Genomic DNA, 27,422 nt, shown 5'->3' with positions numbered 1-27,422 from the left:
CTTTCAAAAGAAATATATTCATTTATGAATTATATTTATATCTGTCCTAAAATGATGTTCCTGGTTGTATTGGTCTAGTAGTAAAAAAAAAAAAAAATGAGTATAAAATAATAAAAGTTTAATGATGCCGTTGAACAACCACTAGGGGGCGTAGTCACATGACCAACAACCTGAGATTAAGTAGATGTACGTCTACTCAAAGTTTGTAATTATGCTTCAATCAAAGAAGAATAAGAACAACAAGTAAAAAGAACAAGAAGTAAACTAAATCGAACAATTAAATGTGTTTCGTAGAGGAGGAAGCTGCTAAGGAAGGGGAACTGCATCTCTGGAGGGGCTCTGAGAAATGGCAGGGTTGCCAGTACAGGAAATATTAACCCAGAGGGTTTGTGTGTTTTATTTTATTGCAATTTGTAATTATACAGCTTTATTAGATAGATAGATAGATAGATAGATAGATAGATAGATAGATAGACGGACGAACGGACAGAGACAGACAGATAGACAGATAGATAGATAGATAGATAGATAGATAGATAGATAAAGACAGACAGACAAATAGATTGATCGATAGATAGATAAAGACAGACAGACAGACAGACAGATAGATAGATAGATAGATAGATAGATAGATAGATGGATAGACAGATAGATAGACGGACGACAGAGACAGACAGACAGACAGACAGACAGATAGATAGATAGATAGATAGATAGATAGATAGATAGATAGATAGATGGATAGATAGCATCTCCAAGATGTCTTATAAAGAGCACTTCATCTGGAAAGCATCTGCTGTGTACAAACATCTGATAAACGTCTTTAAAACAGTTTTATCAGTTTTACATGCATTCTAAATTATAAACATCTTAAAGACATTTTCTAAATGTCTATTTAACATCTGACAGGAAATGTCTCATAGACATGTTGTGTATAATACAACATCTTCCAGATGAAAACACACACATCAAACATACGTCTCTGCGATGTTTGTGTGCTATCCGGACAGACAGACAGACAGACAGACAGACAGATAGATGATAGATAGATAATACTTGAATTTTTTTTTTTTTTTTTTTTTTTTTTTTGAGATATGAGGCACGCTGACAGCAGCATATTAGCATATGCAACAAAAATAATCTAGTGTAGCCTGTTAAAACATTTTTAAAGCTTTCTTACAGATATTGATACTAAGTGTAAGAAGGATATTTGTTTTGTCTTTGGAAAGTCTTTAAGGTTCACCTTTCAAAAGAAATATATTCATTTATGAATTATATTTATATCTATAACAGCAGCATATTTTCGTCTACACGTCATTACTTAATGTTGTCAGACTGATGTAATTTTCAGGAAGTCCCTGTAATGTTGTCAGGTTTTATAGGGGCTAAGGTATAAAGGAGTGTTTTATTGTGGAGCATGCCTGGGCATGTCTGATCAGATTTGCTTTATGAAGCTGCGCGTGGCAACCCAGCAGTTATCCGAGCGATTCAGGATCGAGGACAGCAGCAGACACACACGAATGCGAAAATCAGCAGCTTCCGACCATGCCTGTAAGTGGATTTGCTCAACTAGACAACGAATCTTGCATTTGACAGTTGTTAATATGAATTCTGTTGTCTGTCGTTTTAATATTAATCCAGTTGTTGATTATTTTAACCGTGCGGTAAACATGGGAAAGTTTGTGATTTCACATGGCGCTGCGTGGCTTTCAGATAAGGCCTTGTTTCACTTAACACGAGTAACATGTAAACATTGCAGCGAGCAAAACGATGGTTTGAGATAGATTTATGTTTTATGTGTGTTTTTAAAAGTAAGTTGTTATAGTTTTCATACTGACAATGAGGGCTGTTGAACAATGTTGTTTTTGTGTGCAGAAGCATGATTAACTAATGTTGCCTATATTGTAGATTTTGTAAATAAGAGATTAAAATGACTGTCATGTTTTTGACTGAACTGTTTATAGTAACATGGTGCGTTATATAGTAAATTTATAAATTACTATAGTAACATGCTGTGTGTATTTATTAGTATATTGTCATTTTAACAGCTGGCCAAAGATCTACTCAACCCGTCCTTTGATTTTGAAAGAAGGCAGCATAAGAAGAAAAGGCTTGTGCAAAGTCCCAACTCGTACTTCATGGATGTAAAATGTCCAGGTTTGAGATCCTCAGAAGAAACTTTGTTTGCCTTGTGTGTAATATTTCACTTGTGGAAAACGTAATCTTTTCTGTTTGTTTCCATGTAGGTTGTTATAAGATCACAACTGTGTTCAGTCATGCGCAGACGGTTGTGTTGTGTGTTGGGTGTTCAACAGTGCTTTGCCAGCCAACAGGAGGAAAAGCGAGGCTGACTGAGGGTGTGTATTTATTTACTGTATGATTGTAATTCGTCCAGAGGTTGTAGAAGTAACTAAATATGCTATCTGATACAGTGTCTCATATTGCAATATTTCTTTTTCCAAATAGGTTGCTCTTTCAGAAGAAAGCAACACTGAGAAGGATGAAGAAGGAATGATGCTTTGAATACAAAGAAATTGTGCAACTTCTTAATGCCTTACTTTTTCATTGATTACAATGAATGAACTTTAAATGTGATTATGAATGATACATGGCAGGTTCTTTCTACCATGTTATCGGTTCAGTGGTTCTGAATAAAGATTCTTCTGCATGATACAACTGCATCCTGCAATTTAATTCTGTGTGACGTTATAAGTTTAATTTCTCATCTCATGCAATTTTTGCCATCAAAGCTTTCAAAGTTGTTGAGGATATTATTATCCTTTATGAATTTTTACACTTGCCATTGATAAAAGCTTCCATTCATTTGCAATTATATATATTCTCAAGTAAACAAAAGAGAAAATGTAATGATGTTTTATTTGTGGAAAAAACGAAGAACACATTCAACCGAAGAAACTTGACACAAGTTAAATGTACAGTGTCACATTCTTAGAAAACATACAAATACGATTTTTAACTGGCAAAAAAGTGCTGCACCCACTCGACCAAAACACATCTAACATATAAAAGTGAACATACTCACAGAATGAATAATTTACATGCAAAAACGAAGCTACTAATAAATCATAAATGGATAACATTTTTATCCAAAATAATTCCTTTAAATGTCTGTTAATCATTTGTGGTGGTTGTTCCAAAATATTCCTGGTTCCTCCTCATCAGATACTTCAGAATAAAGAATTCCAGTGGTGGCAAGAAAATGGTCCGTTTTATAAGGCTTTGGTAGGGGGAAATCCTTGCTGTGTGTATTGCTCGGCAAGAACTAAATTTAACCGCCCTAATATTCAGTGTACACTTGAGGTCATATTTCAAGAAGTATTGCACAGATGTTCCTTATATGACACTTATTGAGTCTGGCATTGGACTCCACCGTGCCTGGGGCCTTCATCTTCATCGTAGGCTTCACCACTGTGGTTTCTCTTTTGCCTTTCATAGTCTACTTCACAGAGGTCAACCTCTTCCATATCATCTGACATCATGACGTGATCTCTGCCAGGAAGTAACCTCTCCAGGTCAGGCAGCATGTGCTCAGGTAGCCAGTGTTTATCTGGGAACTCAATCTGAGGGAACAGAAATGTTTCTGTGAGATGTGACAGTCCCAGCACAAGATAATTTAATTGTTTTCTTTCATACTGAGCCCCACACATGGCATGTGGGTGGGAAAACTTAAATATATTTTATATATATATATATATATATATATATATATATAGGCCACAAATCAAGAATTAATTTTCTTGTTTTATTGATTCAGTCCCTCGTTTTAATTAAATCATACATAATACAGTGTTTTCGTTTTGACAGCTTTGTTGCTGAATTAGTACACCATGGCCATGATTTACTAAAACGAGAAAATTAATTAACAAGTTGTGGAAATGAATTCTTAAAGGGATAGTTCACCCAAAAATAAAAAAATTTCATTCATCTTCAGAACACAAATGAACAGTGTTGGGGGTAACACATTACAAGTAACTTGAAATTAGAATACTATGCAAATCTTCAATAATTAAATGTTAAACAAAATAAAAAATTTTTATGCATTTAATCTCACCTTATTGACCAATGTACTTGCTGCTGACCTTCGATGATCCATAAGCAAAAATGACTTTAGTTTAAGTGTTAAACTTTTTTCTCCTGTGTCTGATTCTTCCGTTAACCAGAATGGCAGCACAACTGAAAGATCTGTTTGAGCTTGTACCCTATACTGTACACGCGTAAATTTGCATTTCCTTCAGCCTGAGGCTTATTTCAATTTTTGGTGTGAAAGGATATTGACATTTGCCCAAAAATATAACTTTTTTGTTATTAAAAAAAAAAAAACAAGCCCAGCCCAGGTGAGAAAAAGTAATGCAAAAGTAATGTAATGCATTACTTATCTTACAAAGTACAAATTAGTTACTTTTAACGTAATATTGTAATGCATTACTTTTCAAAGTAACTTTCCCCAACACTGCAAATGAAAATCTTTTGAATGAATACTGTCTGTCCCTCCATTGACAGTCTACGCAACTACCACTTTGACACTTCAAAAAGTTCATAAAGAGATTGTAAAACTAATCCATATGAATTGAGCGGTTTAGTCCACATTTTCTGAAGAGACACAATCGCTTTATATGATGAACAGATTTAATTTAGGTTTTTATTCACAAATAAACCATCAAGGCACATCAGATATGGTAAACAGAAGCTCAAGCATGTTCGCTTGATGTGCAAGAACCAATGAGGTTCATTCTCAAGCTACGCAGCACGTTTGAGCTTCCGCAAGAACCAATGAGGTTTCTTCTCATATGTCAAGCAGTTTCGGTTGAGCTTCTGTTTATGTTCGATGATCAATGTTTATATGTGAATTTGGACTAAACCGCTCAATTCATATGGATTAGTTTTACGATCTCTTTATGAACTTTTTTGAAGCGCCAAAGTAGTAGTTCCATGTACTGTCAATGGAGGAACAGAAATCTCTGATTTAATGTGAAAAAAAAAAAAAAAAATCTTCTGTATTATGAAGATGAATGAATGTCTTACGTGTTTGGAGCAACATGAGGGTGAGTAATTAATGACTTCTTGTTTTTCTTCCATTTTTGGGTGAATTAACCCTTTAATCTGTGACCAGATTTAACTAAAACGAGGAAACGAATTAGTAAATCATGACTACGATTTACTAAAATGAGAGCATTAATCCTTAATTCGTGGGAACTAATTCTTAAATTGTGGCCACAATATATATATTTTTGTCTGTATGTCATCTGTGGGGCTCTGTACTTTCACACATGTTGTGAAACACGTTGTTTCACACACATTTTTTTTTCTCCGTATTTTATTTTTTTTTTTACAAAAAAAAATCTGATTTTTGTTTTATTTCTCTCTCTCTCAAAAAAAAAAAAAAAAATTATAACACAGGGTACCAACTTACCTCAAACTGTATGATGAGAAGACCTTTCTCATAAGGCTCTCTGTACAGAGGCATGCCCTCATTATAAATACATTTTAGATCATTTGGTTTTATAACTTGACCTAAAAAAACAAACAAAAAACCAATAAAAATTCAAATTAATTACAATCAAATATTTTAAGTACTAAATATTAATTTAAATATTATTCACATGAATAGTATGAGGGGAAATATATTTAATTTTAATTCAAATGTTTTATTCACTAAATATTATTTGAAAAATCAAATATTATACACAAGTAAATGGTATATATGAAATACCTGGAGAAGAATGGATGAGCAGTGATCTGTTATCGAGAGTACGGATTGTCTTTTTAAATCCACAGAGTGCCTCTACCAGCTTGATCTTCATCTTCATGACGAGGTTGTCATCCTGCCTTTGGAAGACAGGGTGTTCTTTCAAGTCTAGTACGATTATAACATCACCAGGCTCCAGTCCAGGCTCTTGATCTCCTTCTCCATGGAATGTGATTTTCTGCCCATCCTTCATACCTGTAACAAAGACAATTATTCATATACTTCTGGAATGTTTGCTCCAAATAATTGAAACAGAAGCTAGAGCCTACGTTTCTAAGAAAAATTTGTGTTCTTCTACCTTTGTCAATGTGGACTTCAAGAATCTTCTTCTTGCGCTCTACTTTGTGTCCATTGCAGTTTTTGCAGCGGTCCTTGGAGTTGAACCTCTCTCCTTGTCCTTGGCAATCTGAGCACATGCTCTGAATCTGCTGGATCATTCCGGGTCCAATCTGTTGTACCTGGACCTGAACCCCTCTTCCTTTGCAAGTTGAGCATTTTTCAATTGTGCCTTTTTTGCCTCCATAACCTGCAGCGATTCACATCTTAAATTTCACATCTTAAATCGATAAATCAACATTGCGTCTTTAAAGGACTAGTTCACTTCAGAATTAAAATTTCCTGATAATTTACTCCCCCCATGTCACCCAAGATGTTTGTGTCTTTCTTTCTTTTCTCAGTCGAAAAGAAATTAAGGTTTTTGAGGAAACATTCCAGGATTTTTCTCCATATAGTGGACTTAAACAGTTACCAACAGGTTGAAGGTCAAAATTGCAGTTTTAATGCAGCTTCAAAGGCCTCTACACGATCTCAGACGAGGAATAAGGGTCTTATCAAGTAAAACAATTGGTCAAAAAAAAAAACAAAAAAAAAAACGTTTGACTTAGTCTTTGCATGTTCACTTTGTAGACACTGGATCAGTACTTCCACCTACATCACACGTGACCTTTCCAACGTGATTATGTAATTTGTGGCGCATCGCAGAGCAGTGCAAGATAAGCATTTGTGGTTAAAATGTATGTAATTTTTTTTTTTTTTTTTTAGAAAATGACCTATTTTTTAACTAGATAAGACCCTTTTTCCTCGGCTGGGATCATGTAGAGCTCTTTGAAGCTGCATTTAAACTGCAATTTGGACCTTCAACCCGTTGGTAACTGTTGAAGTCCACTATATGGAAAAAAAATACTGGAATGTTTTCCTCAAAAACTTTAATTTCTTTTCGACTGAAGAAAGAAAGACATAAACATCTTGGATGACATGGGGGTGAGTAAATTATCAGGAAATTTTAATTCCCAAGTGAACTAATCTTTTAACTATAATATTACCAAATAATAAAGGTGCACAAAAGAACTAGTAACCATTCTTACCTTCACATTTCTCACAGATAACATTCTTCTGAAGACCAAGTTTCCTCGTTGAGCCATTGTACAATTCCTCCAGTGTGACCCCAAGCTGGTGAACCACATTCTTACCTGAATAAGACAAAATATTAACATAGAAGTTAACAACAATATGGATATGAAATACTAAACTTAAACTTTGAAGTATGTAAACTATATTTAACCCCCCAAACCTTATGTTTAGACTTCCCATGGTGGGACATTTCACAGTTGCTCACTGCCACCTGGTGCAATAAATATATGTCTCACCTCTCCTTTCTCTCTGCATTCTGCCTCCGCCACCAAAGAACATGTTGAAAATGTCCATGGGAGATTCTCCTCCTGCCATGCCTCCCTCCTTGATGGCTTGTTCACCACCTTGGTCATACAAATCCCGCTTTTTGGGATCTGACAGGACCTCATAGGCTTGTGATATGAGTTTAAACTGGGGAATAGAAAAGATCATAATATTACTCCTTTAATAATGCATGCAAAAACACGTCCCAGGAAAAACACTTCCCATCCTAGATCAGTTTCCATGCTGCATATAACAGATCAAATGTGTTATGGAAACGGTAAATGCCTTAGTGCCTTTCCTAGTCTTTTTCCCTTTCTGTATTTTCTTCTGTCCCTTAGCCATTTTTTACTGCATTTTTACTTTAATTTCCCCCCCAAAAGTAAACATGTTGTGCCAATTTTTTTCACAACTCTTTGTTTTTATTGCATTTTTGTTTTTTTTACTTTTATTTATTTGGTATTTTTTTACTCCATTATTTTTTATTTGTGGCTATTTATTTTTGGCAATTGGCAGTTTTCCCTTAAAAATTTCAAAAAATAAACCTAGAACTAAAATAAAACAACATCATAAAATAAAATAAAGCACCTATAAATCCACTCGTGTTTTTTTCCCCACCTTAGCACTGTTCAGGGACTTCTTCGTCTTTTATTTCTTTATTCAAAACAAAAACAAAATACAAAGCATTAACTATATATCTATAAATGTGGATAGATCTCAAAGCAATGCACAGAATGTAATCCTTCGCCGGCTCGCATGAGTGTTCGGGACACTTCCAGAAAGTTCCTCTCATTGCTGTCGCTGTACATGGCAACGTGAAACACTATATCTGTATGTGGCTCAGCACCTCCACTTACTTTCTCGCCTTCATTTGGGTTCTTATCCGGATGATATTTCAATGCCAGTTTCCGATATGCTTTTTTGATCTCGTCCAGCGAGGCTTTGGGACTCACGCCGAGCAGGTCGTAGTAACCGGTTTCTCGAACCATCTTTGATAGGAATCAACTACAGTATACTGAAAAATAACATCAACAGTCTTGCTCACTTCAAGAGTATGCATATGACATTGTTAAGCTTTAAACCAAGTTTAATCATGCCACTAGACATATATATGATACATTAATATTAGTGCATGTTTATTGAGGATATTGGTCGCACACTGTTAGTTCTTGAGAGAAGCTAACGTGTCACACAGCATTCCTCGAAACTGTTAAATTTGTGAATAAGTCTAGAGAACACTTCAGCTAAAGCCTCAGGATTGTATTTGTGCATGTTATAAGTTTGATAATACTCACTCAAATAAAAAGGAGTGGAAAAGCCGGTTCGCTGTGTCGCCGGGTTCGTCTCTCTCTCTCTCAGTGTTGTTCTGCTGGCTAAACGCAGCGCGCGCTGTCGCTCTTATATAAACGGTGGCGCTCCAGAACCTTCTCGAGCTCGAGCGCCGGAACCTTCTATGCGAAGAATAGATGGGATGTGTTGAAAGAAAGAGGGCAGACAGACCGCTTCCCATTCGATCTGAGACTAGACTAATATTTATCAGTTTTAAGCTGCCAAGTATGAATGCTACCAAATAATGTATGTTAGCCTATAATGGATTTGCATGATGTTTTAGAGCGGTTTTCAAACTGCGTGTGGGTCTGTGGAAATGTTCAGAGAAAAACAGCAAGTAGGCTAAAAATAGATACTAAGCTTAAAATAAATAGATAAATACATAAAAAGATTAAATAAAAATAGATTAGAATACAAATTATAAATAATTAAATAAATATTAGATAAAAATATACAAATAAACAATACACAATACAGTACTATAGTGAGTAGAAAACAATGAACCTAATATTTTACAAAAAATATTTCACCAACATTTACAATATTTATTTATTAAACATGTATAGCCTAGCTGCCTTTTAAATTTTTGGACGGGGGACCCTCACATAAAAATGATTATATATGTGGGTCTGTGGCATCTAAACGATTGAGAACCCCTGTTTTAGAGTAATATATAAAGCATATTTTTACATTTTCTGAATAAATGTGAGATGCATGTCGAAATATTGTCACTAAAGCAGTATTTCTGTCGGTTGGCATTCAAAAATAATAATAAAAAATATTAATCAGATATTAGAATATGGAGTGCTAAGTCACTAAGTAAGGCAAAGTAAATCTTTATGGGGTTTCTGAATTAAAGTGAGGAGATCTTCCCAAGTTTCATTCCGACAACCCATTTAACTTTGGAGAAGTCGGAGAAATTAGGTCTGTTCTGGCAAATGCCCAGCAGAGGTCGCTATTTAACAAGCTAAAACTTTCAGTGGGAACTTTCTGTTGACTTCTATTGTTTTTATACTGGGTCACATGTTATTTTCCCTAACCATCATAGGCCTATTAATAGGCTATTTGTGCATATTTAGTTAAGACTCTATTTAGTGTGTTTATTAAGCCATTTTCCCTTTAGGAACCTTTGACTGACCCCCGACTTGAACCTTAATAGACAGATATAGATGTAAAGGATTTTTTTCCTTCGAATTAAAAAACGTGTATGTAGAAATGTATTTAAACACTTTAATAGAATATTTTTATGCTAACCATATTAATTAAATATTTTGTGCTTGTTCTTTTTTCACAATGTTTTCACGAATTTGTAATAATGTAATTCACTCAACACGAAGAACAAACTTTAAATCAATGTGCATTTATCAATCAAAAGTAATTCTGCATAGAGAAGTGTGCGACCAAATATAGGGATGCTGGAGGGTGTTAAATACAACCCATGCAAATCAGTTAGATTTTACTTAAGTATAAGTTAGCAAGTAAAATATATTAAAAATCGTTACATTCTACCTACACTACCCATTTGTTAACAGTAATATCTGCAACATTAAAAAAAATAAAAATAAAATAAGTTAAACATACCTCAAAATATGAATTCTGTCATCGCAAATTGCGCATGCGTCAACTTCCAGGCGGGAATAATCGTCTTCCAGCGGGACCGCGAAGAGTTGAGCTGTAGGTAAGTTTTTTTGTTTGTTTGTTTTGTTTGTTTATCGTGTCATTCTTAATGCAAATATTAACTTATTTAATGTTAGATTTACCAAAAGATTTGTAATTTGCTCGCTTCTGTTATCTTGTCGGCGCCACAGCATTGAAGGCTGACAGGTTAGAATTTGAGGTTGGTCGATTTAGCTTTGATATGCCAATGCCAATACTGGCACCTGCAAATGCGAGTAAAAATGTACAATGATAATTAAAATATTAGCTGACATTATGTTATGCACATGGCTGAAATTAGTGAACAGCTTAGCGAATAGCGAAGCTGCAGGCCACTGTGTGGTTGACGAGCGAGGGAAAGAGACGGTTGATGGGCTTCATTCGTTATAAATATCCTCCTTTACAATTATTTAACCTGCAAAAAATTGTTTACAACGAGTTCAAAACATGACTGATCTTTTTATTTAACTGTGTAATGCCTAACTTGGTATTACACCTAAGTAAGCCCTCGAGCACATGGTTAGCATGAATGTACGATTAGCGATCGTAGCGATTAGCGTGTGCTGTGGTGACACTGACAAAAAAACAAAAAAAGAAAGAACATATGTAATACATTTTATGGTCCTTTTGTGATCATTAACATATCAATTCTATGATTGAGTCTATTTTAAGCCAATTCATTTTAATGGAGCAATGTGTTTTAGTGAACTTGGGTTTGCAGATTGCACAATTGTAATTAGTAGTGTAATTATTTTCCAAAATATATGTTAAACTTGAAGGAAATTCTAAACTTATATCATTTGCGTTCTTGTAAATGTAACACTTATGCATATAAATTATGTACAATATTGAAATTAGGATACATTATTCAATAGACAGTATAAACATATTGTCATACTGGAATACATTATAAAACACCACTATGCCACGAAACGATCGATTTGTGCAAGAAACCGAACAGTATTTATATCAATTTTCCCCTCTAAAACACCACTATGTCCAACTGCCTTGCGCATCCGGTTGGTGAGGTCTGAACGCGCTCTGGCAACGGAAGTGATGTCTCGCATATAAGTGCGAGATATCACTTCCGTCAACAACGCGTTTTCAGACCTCACCAACCGGATGCGCAAGGCAGTTGGACATAGTGGTGTCTTAGGACATCAATGTGTCGTCACGAGCCGCAGGGTTTAATTGGATTTGTCTGTGCATGTTTTTTTTTAACTCTTATAGATGGAGTTCCCATTGACATGTATTATACGACTGACAGACCGCAACAGTTGGAGTTAAAAATCATCATTTGTGTTCTACTGAAGAAACAAAGTCACCTACATCTTGGATTCCCTGGGGGTAAGCAGATAAACATCAAATTTTCATTTTTGGGTGAACTATCCCTTTAACGTGAAAAACGCTTAACGTGGCTTAATGTATTAAGACAGTGATATTAAAAGACCAAACTCCGTAAACATCATAATAAACCATACTGTACAGCAAAGCAGATGAGCCCAGAATATGAACGCAATGTGTTTAATTACACGTTGTGTTTTCCTCCCATAGAAAACCGTTAAAGAAAAAGCTTAAGCTCACTTAATGTAGCCTATAAGTGATATTAAAAGATCAAATCTGCACAAACCAATTTTTCTGTATAGTATGCTTTATTAGTATAGTGTTTAATAAGTTTGGTATTTTAATGTCATTGTCTTAGTACATTAAGCCACGTTAAGCGTTTTCTTTATGGGAGGAAAATGCTTAATATTATGCTCATATTCTGGGCTCATTTGCTTTTCTGTACATAGTATGCTTTATTAGTATAATGTTCACTAAGTTTGGTTTGTTAATAACACTGTCTTAGTAAATTAAGCCACGTTAAGCTGTTTCACGTTAAGCGTTTTAGAATGTCCCAGTGGCAATATAATTTTCAACTGATTAACATTATGAAAACTGGTAAAACCTTTAGGAACTTCAAAAGATAAAACAGCGAAACTCCTAATATTATTTCCAGTAATTCCAAACTATGTTCATTTTCCCGATTGAATTGTCACATAGGTTGCAAAAGTGCATTCTGCAAACAGTAGCTAAGATGGAGATCCGTGTTGCATTTGTTGGAATTCATCGCTGAAGGTTTGATCATGGCAGATTTAGTCACACAAATAGTACGAGTGGCTTGTGAAGAAACAAAGACTGGCTGTATGACACTTTCATTGAAGCATAATTGCACTGTGGAGATCGCTAAACTACAGCGCACATGTTGGTTCTCAGATCATCATCGCTTCATCGAATGAATATTATAACAAATTTTAGCAATTTTAGGCTATTGCACTTAAGTATGAGACTACCGCTCTACCGCTGTGTTGTTATTCCAAAACACGTTTTTGCTCATGTGAAGGATGCTGTTTTACGTGGATACTGGGACACAAGTAAAGTACAAAGCCTTGTTAAGTTTCAGCTTCGCTTTAAATAATTTGCTACACCAACGGGATTTATCTGGGTTTTTTTTTTTTTCTTTCTTTTTTTTCTCCTCTCAAAAACTTAAGTCTGACCCGATGCATGTGACATCAGGTGCGACTTATTTTCCAGAAAATAAGGAATGCTAAATGATAAAATTGTGCTTTATTATTAGAAACTGCATATTTACAAATGGGCACTGCCATTGATACAGGCATCGAAAGGTATTTTACACTATATTTGCTTGCTTTTTGAGCGCGGAAGTGTGATAAAGACACTGATTTAGGCTATATAAATTCTCTATTATAGATCAGATAAAGGTAAACGTACACATCATGTACAAAATATGTCGTTTTAACGACATAATATTTCGTTATTACGAAAAAATGTCGTTTTAACGACATAACATCTCGTTTTTATGAGAAAAGATGTCGTTTTAACAATATCTCGTTTTTACGAGAAAAGATGTCGTTTTAACAAAATCTCTTTATTATGACATAAATGATTGGAAAAAATGTTATGTATGTGGCAGCAATGCGCCACCGTACATTTGTTAACATTAGTTAATGTATTAACTAATATGAACTAACAATGAGCAATACATTTGTTAGATAATAAAAATACAATCCTTCATTGTTTGTTCATATTAGTTCACAGTGCATTAACTAATGTTAACAAAAACAACTTTTGATTTTAATAATCTATTAGTAAATGCTGAAATTAACATTAACTAAGATTAATAAATGCTGTAGAAGTAATGTTCATTCTTAGTTCATGTTAACTAAATTAGTAAACTAATGAAACCTTATTGTAAAGTGTGACCACGTAAGTGATATGAAGTTTTATGTCGCTTTTTTTTGTTAGTTTGACCTGCCGTTACTGATTTTTTTTTTGCTGATTCCAGTTATCTTTCTAAGAACTATAATTGACCGCATATACAAACAAAAATCTACTTTTTTTTTTTTCTGGATAGTAGGGGTGTAACGGTACACGTATTCGTACCGAACCGTTTCGGTACAGGTGCACGTGTGTACCGAATAGGCATGTGACGGTATCAAATTTTTATGTTGCGATAATTGCTTAACCTTTTATCACAGTATACGGTATTATCACAGTTTAAGAACTCTTTTTCTTATAAGAAAAAAAGACCTCTGAACATTTAAATACAATAATGCAATATACAAAAAAAATATAAAGTAAAATCTTCCAAACAGATTAAAGTGCAAAAGAATTATAAAGATCAACAGGTAACACTTTACAATAAGGTCTTATTATTTAACAGGGGTTAATGCATTAACTAAGATTGAGCAATAGCTACATTTGTTACAGAAAGTATAGGTGCGTCCCAATTCGCATACTTATGCACTATTCTATGACGTTTTTTTAAGTATAAATAGTGCAAGAGGTGTGTTCACACTGAAAATTCCCCAAAAATTCCATTTTAACAGAAAAAACAGAGTGTGGAATGTTGGACACTTCATGCCACTCAACTGTCGCAGCTTTAATTACGTAGCGGAGGGGGAGGGGGTATCAGACTCCGTTGTTAAATGACAAAATAACCTTATACAATTCACGCACTACATGGATAAGTACATAGTGTATAGTGCGTCATTTGGGACTCAACTTATTATTTTTTGTTATCTCAATAAACAAATTGTTAAAAAAAAACATATTATTTTTTTGTTAATGTTAGTTAAGAAATACAACTGATCATTGTTAGTTTTATCGCAGGTCGATTGAATAAGCTTTTGATTTTAGTAATGTTATTAAACATTAACTAGTAAGAAATTGACATTAACTAAGATTAATAAATACTTTAAGTATTTTTCATTGTCAGTTTGGTAATAATGAATGAACATGTTAACTAATGAAGCCGCGTGTCTCAAAGTTTTACTGAACAATAACAAATAATCAGAACATTTTCAATCATTAGGGGATGTTGTAGTCCAGATTAAAATATAAAAATGTATAAGTTTGAAAATAAATAGCCTATTAAGTCTTTAAGTATTATGTATTTGGTGCTGTGCTGAGAAACATTGTGAATACAAAAAATTGAATGGCTGTTAAAAAGCATTTTAAAAACTGTTCAATAGCGCAGCTGCTTTGTTTACGGGGTTTCCAGGGTAACCGCCGCATTCGGCTGTTCCATCAGCTGCTGTCAGAGAGTGAACGCACACTTTCATTCAGCGCGTCTCCTTCACTCGTTCCGTCCTGTGCTTCTCGTGCACTTCTGAGTGGTGTGTCCCTTTGATGCAGCATACAGCGGTGTTGTGCATTTAATAATGTGGTTTTATAGAACACCACTGTTAAAATACGTAGTATACATAATATAAACATCATCTTATGTACATTATGTATTATAACAAATGCCTGCAGAGGGCGTCAGCGGCCTGGTGTTACACTTTACAGCAGATAAAATCCTTGTTTAACATTGGCCAAACACATATAATTCAAAATGTTTACTTTATTCTTTAATATTTGGCCAATTCTTTACAATGCTACAGCCATTGTAATTTATCCAACAAGTATATGTGAACCCCAGTGAAAAGTGGTATAGATCAAATTTAAATTTATCGATTTGTCTTCTGTTTTACACATCCATACAAAGGATTTTTTTTTTTATATATATATATATATTTTATTGGTGCAATATGAATACAAACATTACAAAGCAAAATGTTACTTAACAATTAACAGTTATTTCATTTTGCATGCATGTTGTCGTCATAATATTACACTTAACATTTGTCCCACACAGACAAATACTACACAAATAGAAAAAAATACATGCAAATGAACAGCTACCTTTTTTTCCTATGAAGAGGCCCTTCTTAAGGAGATATGGAGGTCCTTTAGAATAAAATTAAAAAAAAAAAGTTTACCAAGCTCGATTTACCAAGCCAGAATAAGTTGAAGTGGAACAAACTACTTTCTGACACATGCACACTAAAAAAGGATATACTGATAAAATATCCCACTGAAAAAAAAACTGACAAGGGAGACTGTGGTATAGTGGCATGATAAATGTTTTCCCTCGCAGTATGTCAGCAATCAGTTTGTGTGTCATGCATTTTTCTCATTTTGTTCATCGTGAATCAGTTACTCTGTTGAATCAGTTCTTTCGCATGAATTGCTCTAATGGGTCAGTTGGTCTAACTAACAAGGGCCGCTCTCTCACCCTCTGAATCGTTTGTAGCCCTTTCTCTCTATTGTTGGTTTATTGTTGTTGGTTTTTTTGTACAAAACCAACTGTTATGTACGCTAGAGCATACAAGGTATTGCGTGTTGTGGGTAGTCTGTTTTGTGTGTTTTCTGTTTTTTTGTGTGTTACAGTTTCCATTGGTTCCGCTGCCTGTCATTCACCACCAAAGATGACATTCTTTGTTATCGTGCTTGTACAGTTACGGTTGTCTGTTCTCGCCAGTCATCATGTTGTGTGTGAGGCTGGGAAGGTGTGAGCAGGTAAGTACATCGCGTGACATACATTGTACAACACATAGGATTTTCCCTTTTTATATTATACACACACTAGGTTTAGGAGAGAGTGCCACCCTTTGTATGTTTTTGCTTATTTGTTAGATAGTGTAGTTTAGTTAGGGCGGTATTACGCAGAAGATCTTTTTTTTTTTTTTTTCCTACATTTTTCTTTTGGAAGGTACACTATATTGCCAAAAGTTTTGGGACGCCTGCCTTTTACATGCATGTGAACTTTAATGACATCCCATTCTTAATCCGTAGGGTTTCATATGGAGTTGGCCCACCCAGAATCAGATATCAGAATCAGAAAGAGCTTTATTTCCAGATATGTTTACACATACTAGGAATTTGTTTTAGTGACAGAAGCTCCACAGTGCAACAGAGTGACCGCGTCAAGACAAGACACAGATAATAAAAAGAATGAAAGGATAATATACAAATATACAAGATAGACAAAGTGCAAAAAAAGCAAAAAACAATATATAATATAGACAATTTCTATGTACAGTTATGATGTGTGCAAATTTGAAATATAAGTATGTGTTTTAAGTAAATAATGTATAATAGTGTTGTGTGTTCCGTGTTTGTCAAGTGTTCATGAGATGGATTGCCTGAGGGAAGAAACTGTTCCTGTGTCTGGTCGTTCTGGTGCTCAGAGCTCTGTAGCGTCGACCAGATGGCAACAGTTCAAAGAGACACTCCCTCTTTGAACTGTTGGAGGTGAGGGGTCCAGAGTGATTTTCTTTGCCCTTTTTCTCACTCTGGATAAGTACAGTTCTTGGAGAGTGGGGAGGGTTGTACCAATAATTCGCTCAGCAGACCGGACTACCCTCTGTAGTCTTCTGAGGTCAGATTTGGTAGCTGAGCTGAACCAGAAAGATATAGAAGTGCAGAGGATGGATTCAATGATGACCGAGTAAAACTGTTTCAGCAGCTCCTGTAGGTTGAACTTCCTCAGCTGGCGAAGGAAGTACAACCTCTGTTGGGCCTTTTTCACAATGGACTCAATGTGGTTTTCCCACTTCAGGTCCTGGGAGATTGTGGTGCCCAGGAACCTGAATGACTCCACTGCAGTCACAGTGCTGTTCATGTTGGTGAGTGGGGGGAGAGCAGGGGGGTTTCTCCTGAAGTCCACGATCATCTTTGCAGCTATAACAGCCTCAACTCTTCTGGAAAGGCTTTCCACAAGGTTTAGGAGTGTGTTTATTGGAATTTTTGACCATTCTTCTAGAAGCGCATTTGTGAGGTCAGGCACTGATGTTGGCGAGAAGGCCTGGCTCGCAGTCTCTGCTCTAATTCATCCCAAAGGTGTTCTATCGGGTTGCGGTCAGGACTCTGTGCAGGCCAGTCAAGTTCCTCCACACCAAACTCACTCATCCATGTCTTTATGGACCTTGCTTTGTGCGCAGTCATGTTGGAACAGGAATGGGCCATCCCCAAACTGTTCCCACAAAGTTGGGAGCATGAAATTGTCCAAAATGTCTTGGTATGCTGAAGCATTAAGAGTTCCTTTCACTGGAACTAAGGGGCCAAGCCCAACCCCTGAAAAACACCCCCACACCATAATCCCCCCTCCACCAAACTTTACACTTGGCACAATGCAGTCAGGCAAGTACCGTTCTCCTGGCAACAGCCAAACCCAGACTTGTCCATCAGATTGCCAGACAGAGAAGCGTAATTTGTCACTCCAGAGAACACGTCTCCACTGCTCTAGAGTCCAGTGGCAGCGTGCTTTACACCACTGCATCTGACGCTTTGCATTGCACTTGGTGATGTAATGCTTGGATGCAGCTGCTCGGCCATGGAAACCCATTCCATGAAGCTCTCTACGCACTGTTCTTGGGCTAATCTGAAGACTACATTAAGTTTTGAGGTCTGTAGCTAGTGACTCTGCAGAAAGTTGGTGACTTCTGCGCACTGTGCGCCTCAGCATGCGCTGACCCCGCTCTGTGATTTTACGTGGCCTACCACTTAGTGGCAACCTATCACAGTACCACGCTTGAATTCACTGAGCCCCTGAGAGCGACCCATTCTCTCACAAATGTTTGTAGACGCAGTCTGCATGCCTAGGTGCTTGATTTTATACACCTGTGGCAATGGAAGTGATTGGAACACCTAAATTCAATGATTTGGAGGGGTGTCCCAATACTTTTGGCAATATAGTGTAGTTTAGAGAATAAAACTTCGGCAGCTGTGTTTTGTTTTATTTCTTATTTTGGCACCTCTCGTGCTCCCCTTCCCACCTTGTTTTTGTTATTGTTATTTGTTCTTTTTGTTGTAAATATTGTACAAATTTTCTTTTTACCTGAGCACTTTGCACTTTTTTTTGAACAATAAACATTAATAAACAATAAACAAAGTGAATTTCGCACAACCTTGCCATCATTCTTGTATATACACACGCACCTTTTAAATGTTATTTTTCCCAATCTCACCTAGCCCAAATAAAAATAATAATATAACCTTAAGGGACGTAACACCAACAGAAATACAAATAATTAATTTCTAGAACTAGGCACAAATTTACATAAATACAGAGTTAATTTCTAGAATTAGGGAATAAAAACACAAGGAAAAAAAATAATTCATACTCGCCACAGTTTTTTTTTCTATCTAAAGTAAAAAGATGTATAAAGTAAGAAAACTGAAAATAAATTAATGAGAAATTCACAAATTTAAATATTTTATTAAAATACATATCCATTTAACAGAGTTACAAATAAAAGTAATAAAATGTTATGAATGTAGGTCACAAAAGTAAAGCACAGGCTCAGGCACTGTAAAGGTTTCAGAGTCCAGTGTTGCCTAGTCCTTAGATAACAGTCATGGTAGTGTGTCAGCCCGAAGATGTAGGAAGCTTCACGGGTAAAGTAGTGTGTCAGCCTGAAGATGTAGGAAGCTTCTCAGGTAAAGAAGTCTGTCAGCCTGAAGATGTAGGAAACTTTCGGGTAAACAGTCAGGACTTGAGCATTTTTGGGATCGTGTGCAGGCATGTCCAGTCCAGAAACCAGCCTTTTCATGCAGTGCAGTGTCAAGTAGTCATTAGAGAATACAGCCGTCGACTCGATAGTGTTTCATAGATGGATGTGCTTCTTGGTGATTGAGTTCGCAAGCTCTTCTCTGTCCAAAATTATTTTATGTGATTCAGTAGCCCTTGGTAAACAAGCTGAAGCACATTCCTAAATAATGCGCTTATGCTCCCCTCATCAGCTTCCCTCCCGCAATGTACTGGAATGTTAATAACACAGTTTTGATTATTATACACATTAAGGTACATGTTCACTGGTGTAGTTTCAACAGGCATCTCCACTCAAGGTAAACAGATTTGTTTTAGGTTTTTTATATCAAACAACTGACTTCACAAGCCGTTACAGGTCAGAGTCCAGTATCGTCTAGTCCTTAGATAACAATCACAGTAATGTGTCAGCCCAAAGATGTAGGAAACTTTCTTGGCTAATTTTTCGGGATCACCAAACTTCTCGGCTGATTTTTCGGGATTGTTGATCCGCAGTATAGCCCCCACCCCCGCCCCCCAAAAGTTTTTTTTTTTTTTTTTTTTTGCAGACTCTTGAAAGAACGACAGTCTAAGTGGATCTTTATGTATTTTTGTACTGGTTCTTATTCTGTCATATAAGATCTTAAAGCTCTATAAATAGACACAATTGAACAATTTTTTATTTTATAACATGAACTCAGTTATACAAAAATAAACTTACTGTAATCAGTTTAATTCCTAATGTTCCCACCTACAGTAAGTGAGCATAGGCTATGTATTTTACACCAAGGAAAGCACAATGAAGCACACTGCGTGCGCAAGTATGAGATTTATTCTTGGTTACAATTGTAACTGGTAGGAAACTACAATGAAAATCTCTTCAGTTTCATAAAATTGCAAATAATAACATAAATTATTATTTTACTAACATTGCAGAGGGAAAGTACATTATTTATTACCTTATTTTTCACAAAGTAACACTAAAATATGCATTTAAAAAAAAATATATATATATATAATATATATATGACTTAGTCATTTACCTGTTTAAAACGAGTATCTTTTTTCTTCCTTCATTTACAATGACTGATGTTGAAACTTTCTGTTAAATTACACAAATCACAGGTTTGTCCATAGTCAAGAATGTGCATCATTAGTTCTCAAGTGGTTTTTGAAAACCCATGATCCTCGAGAATTTCCAGTAGCAGCTGAGGAAAAGGCAACTTTGCGTTGGACAACATGAGATCGGTAAGTGGTTGTTGATATTCTTCATCAACACGTCTGAAGTGTGAGTGTTTAGTTTCCGTCAAGTTCATAATTGATTCAGTGTCTACTCCCTTCATGTTCACAGTCGGAAGAATATGCCTCGTGAGCGGTTACCCCCGGAAAGCGATTGAGGGGACCCCTCCAAGGAACGGTGGTGTCTTTCTTTCTCTTCCTCACATTAATCTTTGAGCTCCAGCAGGAACATGTTGAAACATTTGCCAGAAGCTTGTGTTGTGCTCAGTTGTAGGAGGTGAGTCAGTGCCCCGCCTAAAATCAGGTGTGTACAACAGTTCAGTTGCGAAGCTCGCTTCATATTCACAGCGGGGTTGGCGTAACTTTTTTGGGGTTACCCTGGGAGTTCATCTGGAGTCCCTGAAATCCCCTAATGTAGACCGCTGCTCTGCTTTTCTGGACTAACAACAGACCTATTTGTGCTGAAAAGTTTTATAAGACTGCGTGTTATGTTTTGTCACTCTTCAAAGTAAGAACTTTAAAACCTAAAACAAATCTCTGAGAAATTCAGAAATATTTTAAGAATCTTTTATTATGGTATTCTTACAGGAGACTGACTGAAAACTTGATCATCAATAAGTGATGGAGAGTCACAAAACTCCAGGATATGTGATAAATGTTGGTCCATAAGGCAAAGCACAGATTCGGTCAATCTCCACTTGTGTCAGAGCGGCTATGTCACTGTTCAAAGAGTCCTTGTGTGAACACAACACACAGAGGGGACGAGGCACAAAAAGCAGCAGGTACGGCTAATCCAGTGTGCTGATTTAAGGCCCCTCCTCTTGCCAGCACGAGTGCTGTGACGGTCGGTGATTAAACATACTAGATCTGTACCGCCACTCCCTATACACAAATCAAGCAGTCTGCGGAAAGCACCAACTACCAATGTGGGCACCATCGGCGCAACAACCGCACCCCCTGAAAGTGATTGTGAATTTGAGTGCAATGTCAACGAGAGACACTGCCTGGCCAGAAAGCGGTTCTGTGTAGGGCAGATATTTGACCAGTTGCAGCCCTGCACAGTTTGTTGTGGCGCCTGAGAAAAGGTTCTTCGAGTTGTAACAACTGAGCTTGTTAAGCACTTTCGGGCATTTATTCATGTCACATTTGTTCCCATCTGTGGGCTGAGCTGTACTGGCAGGTTGAGCTGTCTAAAGGAATAAAATGTCACTTGAACAGAATCTTTTTATGCTAACCTAATTAATTAAATCATTTGTACTTGTTCTCTTTTTCCACAATGTTTTTTGTGAAGTTTTTTTTTTTTTTTTTTTTTTTTTTTTTTTTTCTGTATCTAAAGTAAAAAGATGTATAAAGTAAGAAAACTGAAAATAAATTCATGAGAAGTTCACAAATGTAAATATTTTGTTAAGTCACATATCAATTTAACAGAATTACAAATAAAAGTAGTAATAAAATGTGATGAATGTAGGTCACAAAAGCAAAGCACAGGCTCAGGCACTGTAAAGGTTTCAGAGTCCGGTGTCGCCTAGTCCTTAGATAACAGTCATGGTAGTGTGTCAGCCCGAAGATGTAGGAAGCTTCTCGGGTAAAGTAGTGTGTCAGCCCGAAGACGTAGGAAGCCTCTCTGGTAAAGTAGTGTATCAGCCCGAAGACGTAGGAAGCTTCTCGGGTAAAGTAGTGTGTCAGCCTGAAGATGTAGGAAGCTTTTCAGGTAAAGAAGTGTGTCAGCTCGAAGATGTAGGAAACTTTCAGGTAAACAGTCAGGACTTGAGCATTTTTGGGATCGTGTGCAGGCATGTCCAGTCCAGAAACCAGCCTTTTCATGCAGTGCAGTGTCAAGTATTCATTAGAGAATACAGCCGTCAACTCGATAGTGTTTCATAGATGGATGTGCTTCTTGGTGATTGAGTTCGCAAGCTCTTCTCTGTCCAAAATTATTTCATGTGATTCAGTAGCCATTGGTAAACAAGCTGAAGCACATTCCTAAATAATGCACTTATGCTCCCCTCATCAGCTTCCCTCCCGCAATGTATTGGAATGTTAATAACACAGTTTTGATTATTATGCACATCAAGGTACATGCTCACTGGTGTAGTTTCAACAGGCATCTCCACTCCAGGTAAACAGATTTGTTTTAGGTTTTTTATATCAAACAGCTGACTTCACAAGCTGTTACAGGTCAGAGTCCAGTGTCGTCTAGTCCTTAGATAACAATCACGGTAATGTGTCAGCCCGAAGATGTAGGAAACTTTCTCGGGTAAAGTTGTCTGTCAGCCCGAAGATGTAGGAAACTTTCTCTGCTAATTTTTCGGGGTCACCAGTCCCGAAAATTCAGCCGAGAAGTTTGGTGATCCCGAAAAATTAGCAGAGATAATTTCCTACATCTTCGGGCTGACACACTACTTTACTTCAATGAATAGACACAACTGAACAAAAACATTGTATTTTATAACATAAACTTAGTTATAAAAAATATTAATAAACTTACTATAATCAGTTTAATTCCTAATGTTCCCACCTACAGTAAGTGAGCATAGGCTATGTATTGTACACCAAGGAAAGCACAATGAAGCACACTGCGTGCGCAAGTATGAGATTTATTCTTGGTTACAATTGTAACTGGTAGGAAACTACAATGAAAATCTCTTCAGTTTGCTCATTAATACTCATAAAATTGCAAACAGTAACAAATTATACATTTAGGTAGGTGCATTATAAACCAAGAAAAAAATGCATAGCCTACTTTTAAATTTACCTTATTTTTCACAAAACAACACTAAATTATGCATTTTTTTTAAATGTGACTCAGTCATTTACCTGTTTAAAACGAGTCTCTTTTTTTCTTCATTTACTATTGCTGATGTTGAAACTTTCTGTTAAATTACACAAATCACAGGTTTGTCCATAGTCAAGAATGTGCATCATTAGTTCTCAAGTGTTTTTTGGAAACTTGATCCTCGAGAATTTCCAGTAGCAGCTGAGGAAAAGGCATCTTTGCGTTGGACAACATGAGATCGGTAAGTGGTTGTTGATATACTCCATCAACACGTCTGAAGTGTGAGTGTTTAGTGTCCGTCAAGTTCATAATTGATTCAGTGTCTACTCCCTTCATGTTCACAGTCAGAAGAATATGCCTCGTGAGCGGTTACCCCCGGAAAGCGATTGAGGGGACCCCTCCAAGGAACGGTGGTGTCTTTCTTTCTCTTCCTCATATGAATCTTTGAGCTCCAGCAGGAACATGTTGAAACATTTGCCAGAAGCTTGTGTTGTGCTCAGTTGTAGGAGGTGAGTCAGTGCCCCGCCTAAAATCAGGTGTGTACAACATTTCAGTTGCGAAGCTTGCTTCATATTCACAGCGGGGTTGGTGTAAGTTTTTTGGGGTTACCCTGGGAGTTCATCTGGAGTCCCTGAAATCCCCTAATGTAGACCGCTGCTCTGCTTTTCTGGACTAACAACAGACCTATTTGTGCTGAAAAGTTTTATAAGACTGCATGTTATATTGTGTCTCTCTTAAAAGTAAGAACTTTAAAACCTAAAACAAATCTCTGAGAAATTCACAAGATTTTAAAAATCTTTTATTATGGTATTCTTACAGGAGACTGACTGAAAACTCAATCATCGATAAGTGATGGAGAGTCACAAAACTCCAGGATATGTGATAAATGTTGGTCCATAAGGCAAAGCACAGATTCGGTCAATCTCCACTTGTGTCAGAGCGGCTATGTCACTGTTCAGAGTCCTTGTGTGAACACAACACACAGAGGGGACGAGGCACAAAAAGCAGCAGGTACGGCTAATCCAGTGTGCTGATTTAAGGCCCCTCCTCTTGCCAGCACGAGTGCTGTGACGGTCGGTGATTTAACGCATACTAGATCTGTACCGCCACTCCCTATACACAAATCAAGCAGTCTGCAGAAGGCACCAACTACCAATGTGGGCACCATCGGCGCAACAACCGCACCCCCTGAAAGTGATTGTGAATTTGAATGCAATGTCAACGAGAGACACTGCCTGGCCAGAAAGCGGTTCTGTGTAGGGCAGATATTTGACCAGTTGCAGCCCTGCACAGTTCGTTGTGGCGCCTGAGAAAAGGTTCTTTGAGTTGTAACAACTGAGCTTGTTAAGCACTTGTGGGCATTTATTCATGTCACATTTGTTCCCATCTGTAGGCTGAGCTGTACTGGCAGGTTGAGCTGTCTAAAGTAATAAAATGTCACTTAATGGACACTTAAGTTTATGGAAAGAAAATGAAATATTACATAAATTAATGTTGAATGATGTTCTTGTTGTGTAGACTAATCAGATAAGTGTAAATTTATTTGTATTTTTTAAGTCTAATCCAAACATTAGTCGTTAAAGACATAATTATTAATAACTAACTGGTACAGCAAACAAGTGTCTCTGAAACTATTTTATACTTGATCATATAAATCAGTTGATAATGCATTATGGCCATGTGCATTGAAAAAGCAAATGCATGGCTTATAAATACATTTAAAAATAATATAAATGTAACTATAACCGTTCTTATAATACAGTATAGGTCTTAATGAGTCTTTATACATATATTTATAGAATAGTAATACTTACTTATAAATAAGTATAAATGGGGCTATTATTCATTATAAGCATGGTCTTCATAGAAAGTGTTACCCAAAGGTCTTAAGGGTTTGTAATGACATGAGGGTGAGTAATTAATGACAGAATTTTCATTCTGGGGTGAACTAACCCTTTAATACTGTTACTGCAACCTTGGCTGTGCCTACAGCAGCGGCACTCTGAATTACCTGCTACAGCAGAGCAGAGCAAGCTTTAGGCAACATGTTTCAGCAAGTCTGCCAGTTCCTGTTGTGGCAAATAATTCATATAAGGAAGAGAAAGAAAGACTTCGCTCTCAACAGACTTTTGACAGAGCTCAAACGCCCTCGTTTTTTTTTTTTTTTTTGAAGGGTCCTCTTAATCAAATTTCATGGGCATTTCTCTGTGAACACGAAGTGAGTTCATCTGCGATCAAGAGCTCCGACACCGAATATAGAAAACGAACTGTTGTACACACCGGACCAATGACGGACTCACGGGACTCTCTTACAGACACTTCAGACATGTTGGAGTATTTTAACAACCTGATCAACCATTTTCCAGGCACTAAGTTGCCTTTTCTCGTCCGCAGGCTTGTCTTTTTCAGAGGGTCACGGGTTTCAAAAAAACACTTGAGGACTAACCATGAGAATTCTTGACAGTAGACAAACCTGTGACCTGTGTAATTCAACAGAAAGATTCAACACATGCAGTACAGCCACTGTAAATGAAGTAGGCAAAATGGTCTGTTAAAATTCTTTAGTTTATGTTCTGATTGTTTTTTATAACTTTCTTCAATAAAATATTATTTTGCTGGGTACTGTAGCTATCTAAACTGTATATTGCGTTCAAACATGTCTTTTAAATGGGCTTTGAAGTCAAACAAAGTGAAGGACCAGAACAGCAGCAACAAGAAGGATCGACCAGTGCCGCAGCGGGTTCCAGTGCCGCAGCGGGTGCCAGAGCCGCAGCTCTCTGTTGTGCAACCAGAGCCACATAAATATGTCTACTAACATTCATTCGTTCATTCAAAATTTGTTCCAGCAATTTAATTGCAAATTGAGCCAGTATATTTGGTACCACAGCTGGATTTCTTCACCATCTTCTACACCATGGACGCAGTTACTTTTAACTTCAGTGTTAAAGTTGAGGTGAATATAACGAATGAAGGCCGTGGAGTTCAGTGGAGGGTAAGCACTGTCTTGGACTCTCCAACTCAGTTCCATCTGAGCACCATCTTCTACGTGCTTCAGCGTGCTTGGCAGTGGATGCGCATCAGAAGAGCTCTCTGAACACATTTGACAGAGGACAATCTGAGATCATCATCATCATCACCCCACAGAGTTGGAACAAAGATGTCGCCGCAAAGATATTTCGTTCCATTCATCCACAATCCATCCTCAGTGAGTCAATGGGACTATTGATGGTGAAATCTGAAAAGTGGATCGACAGACAATCCGCCAGCCTGACCAAGACAAGAAACCCATGGCTGATTTTATTGTATCTCCTGGACTTTCACAACCTTGTCTGAGTCGTCCAGGGCACTATTATTCAGTAAAACCATTCATTTGTTAATCCCACTGTTTTGTGGCTCTTCAGTGATGATGTGATTGAGTTTTAGCCTGAATTTGTCAAAGATATATAGGCTATTCTTTAATAAAAGATCATGAAATCCTATGTATTTCTCTGATTTATTTTCAGTTGAAAACTTCGGTTTCACTTTACATAAAGCCTTTATATAATGCATTAGAAAAGTATTTACAATGCATTAATTATGCCTTGTAATAAACCTTATAATGCATTGAGTTCTTCATAAGCATTAACTTCTTGAGCAATTTGAGCTACAGTAGACTGTCTGTTGGATTGGACCACACGGGCCAGCCTTTCGCTCCCCGGCCGCCCATGAGCCTGTCGCCGGTTCACCACTGTTCCTTTCTTGGACCACTTTTGATAGATACTGACCACTGCAGACCGGGAACACCCCACAAGAGCTGCAGTTTTGGAGATGCTCTGATCCAGTCTTCTAGCCATCACAATTTGGCCCTTGTCAAACTCGCATTTTTGCTGCTTCTAACACATCAACTTTGAGGACAACATGTTCACTTGCTGCCTAATATATCACACCCACTAACAGGTGCCGTGAAGAAGAGATAATCAATGTTATTCACTTGTCACTGTCAGTGCTCATAATGTTATGACTGATCAGTGTAGTAGTTAGTGATTTAATTTTCTTTAAGTCATAAAATGTGTGCGCATGCAGGTGTTCAC

The 27,422-nt window shown here is 36.8% G+C and overlaps 2 protein-coding genes and 2 long non-coding RNA genes across 9 annotated transcripts; 2 read left to right on the top strand and 2 right to left on the bottom strand.

The window, feature by feature from the left end:
• Positions 1-1,363: 1,363 nt before the first annotated feature.
• On the top strand, positions 1,364-2,676 carry rps27l (ribosomal protein S27 like). The gene is made up of 4 exons (XM_051883840.1): positions 1,364-1,551; positions 2,049-2,157; positions 2,247-2,357; positions 2,467-2,676. The coding sequence occupies exons 1-4, from the start codon at positions 1,546-1,548 to the stop codon at positions 2,493-2,495; spliced, it is 255 nt and encodes an 84-aa protein (XP_051739800.1). The 5' UTR covers positions 1,364-1,545; the 3' UTR covers positions 2,496-2,676.
• A 182-nt stretch (positions 2,677-2,858) lies between these two features.
• Positions 2,859-8,897, bottom strand: dnaja (DnaJ heat shock protein family (Hsp40) member A). 3 transcript variants are annotated; one of them, XM_051883835.1, is made up of 8 exons: positions 8,734-8,897; positions 8,296-8,453; positions 7,414-7,588; positions 7,132-7,236; positions 6,066-6,293; positions 5,732-5,962; positions 5,432-5,532; positions 2,859-3,581 (listed from the first exon to the last, which is right to left on the bottom strand). In XM_051883835.1, the coding sequence occupies exons 2-8, from the start codon at positions 8,425-8,427 to the stop codon at positions 3,366-3,368; spliced, it is 1,188 nt and encodes a 395-aa protein (XP_051739795.1). In that variant the 5' UTR covers positions 8,428-8,453; positions 8,734-8,897; the 3' UTR covers positions 2,859-3,365. The 3 variants fall into 3 exon arrangements, with proteins under 3 accessions (XP_051739795.1, XP_051739798.1, XP_051739796.1); XM_051883838.1 differs by lacking the exon at positions 8,734-8,897 and adding an exon at positions 8,027-8,092; XM_051883836.1 differs by lacking the exon at positions 8,734-8,897 and adding an exon at positions 8,057-8,092.
• Positions 8,898-12,253: 3,356 nt separating this feature from the next.
• On the top strand, positions 12,254-26,831 carry LOC127507642 (uncharacterized). 4 transcript variants are annotated; one of them, XR_007928398.1, is made up of 5 exons: positions 12,254-16,327; positions 20,463-20,585; positions 20,689-20,853; positions 21,165-23,861; positions 24,172-26,831. It is a non-coding gene; the product is annotated as an uncharacterized LOC127507642 (long non-coding RNA). The 4 variants fall into 4 exon arrangements; XR_007928396.1 differs by having other exon boundaries at positions 20,689-23,861; XR_007928395.1 differs by having other exon boundaries at positions 20,463-23,861.
• Positions 19,013-20,523, bottom strand: LOC127507644 (uncharacterized). Its single transcript, XR_007928399.1, has 2 exons — positions 20,381-20,523; positions 19,013-19,570 (listed from the first exon to the last, which is right to left on the bottom strand). It is a non-coding gene; the product is annotated as an uncharacterized LOC127507644 (long non-coding RNA).
• Positions 26,832-27,422: the final 591 nt, after the last annotated feature.

Source organism: Ctenopharyngodon idella, chromosome 24 (genome assembly GCF_019924925.1).
Source record: "Ctenopharyngodon idella isolate HZGC_01 chromosome 24, HZGC01, whole genome shotgun sequence".
In the NCBI taxonomy this organism is placed as follows: Eukaryota; Metazoa; Chordata; class Actinopteri; order Cypriniformes; family Xenocyprididae; genus Ctenopharyngodon; species Ctenopharyngodon idella.
The sequence above is the reverse complement of the archived record's forward strand: the minus strand, read 5'-3'. Positions and strand labels throughout refer to the sequence as shown.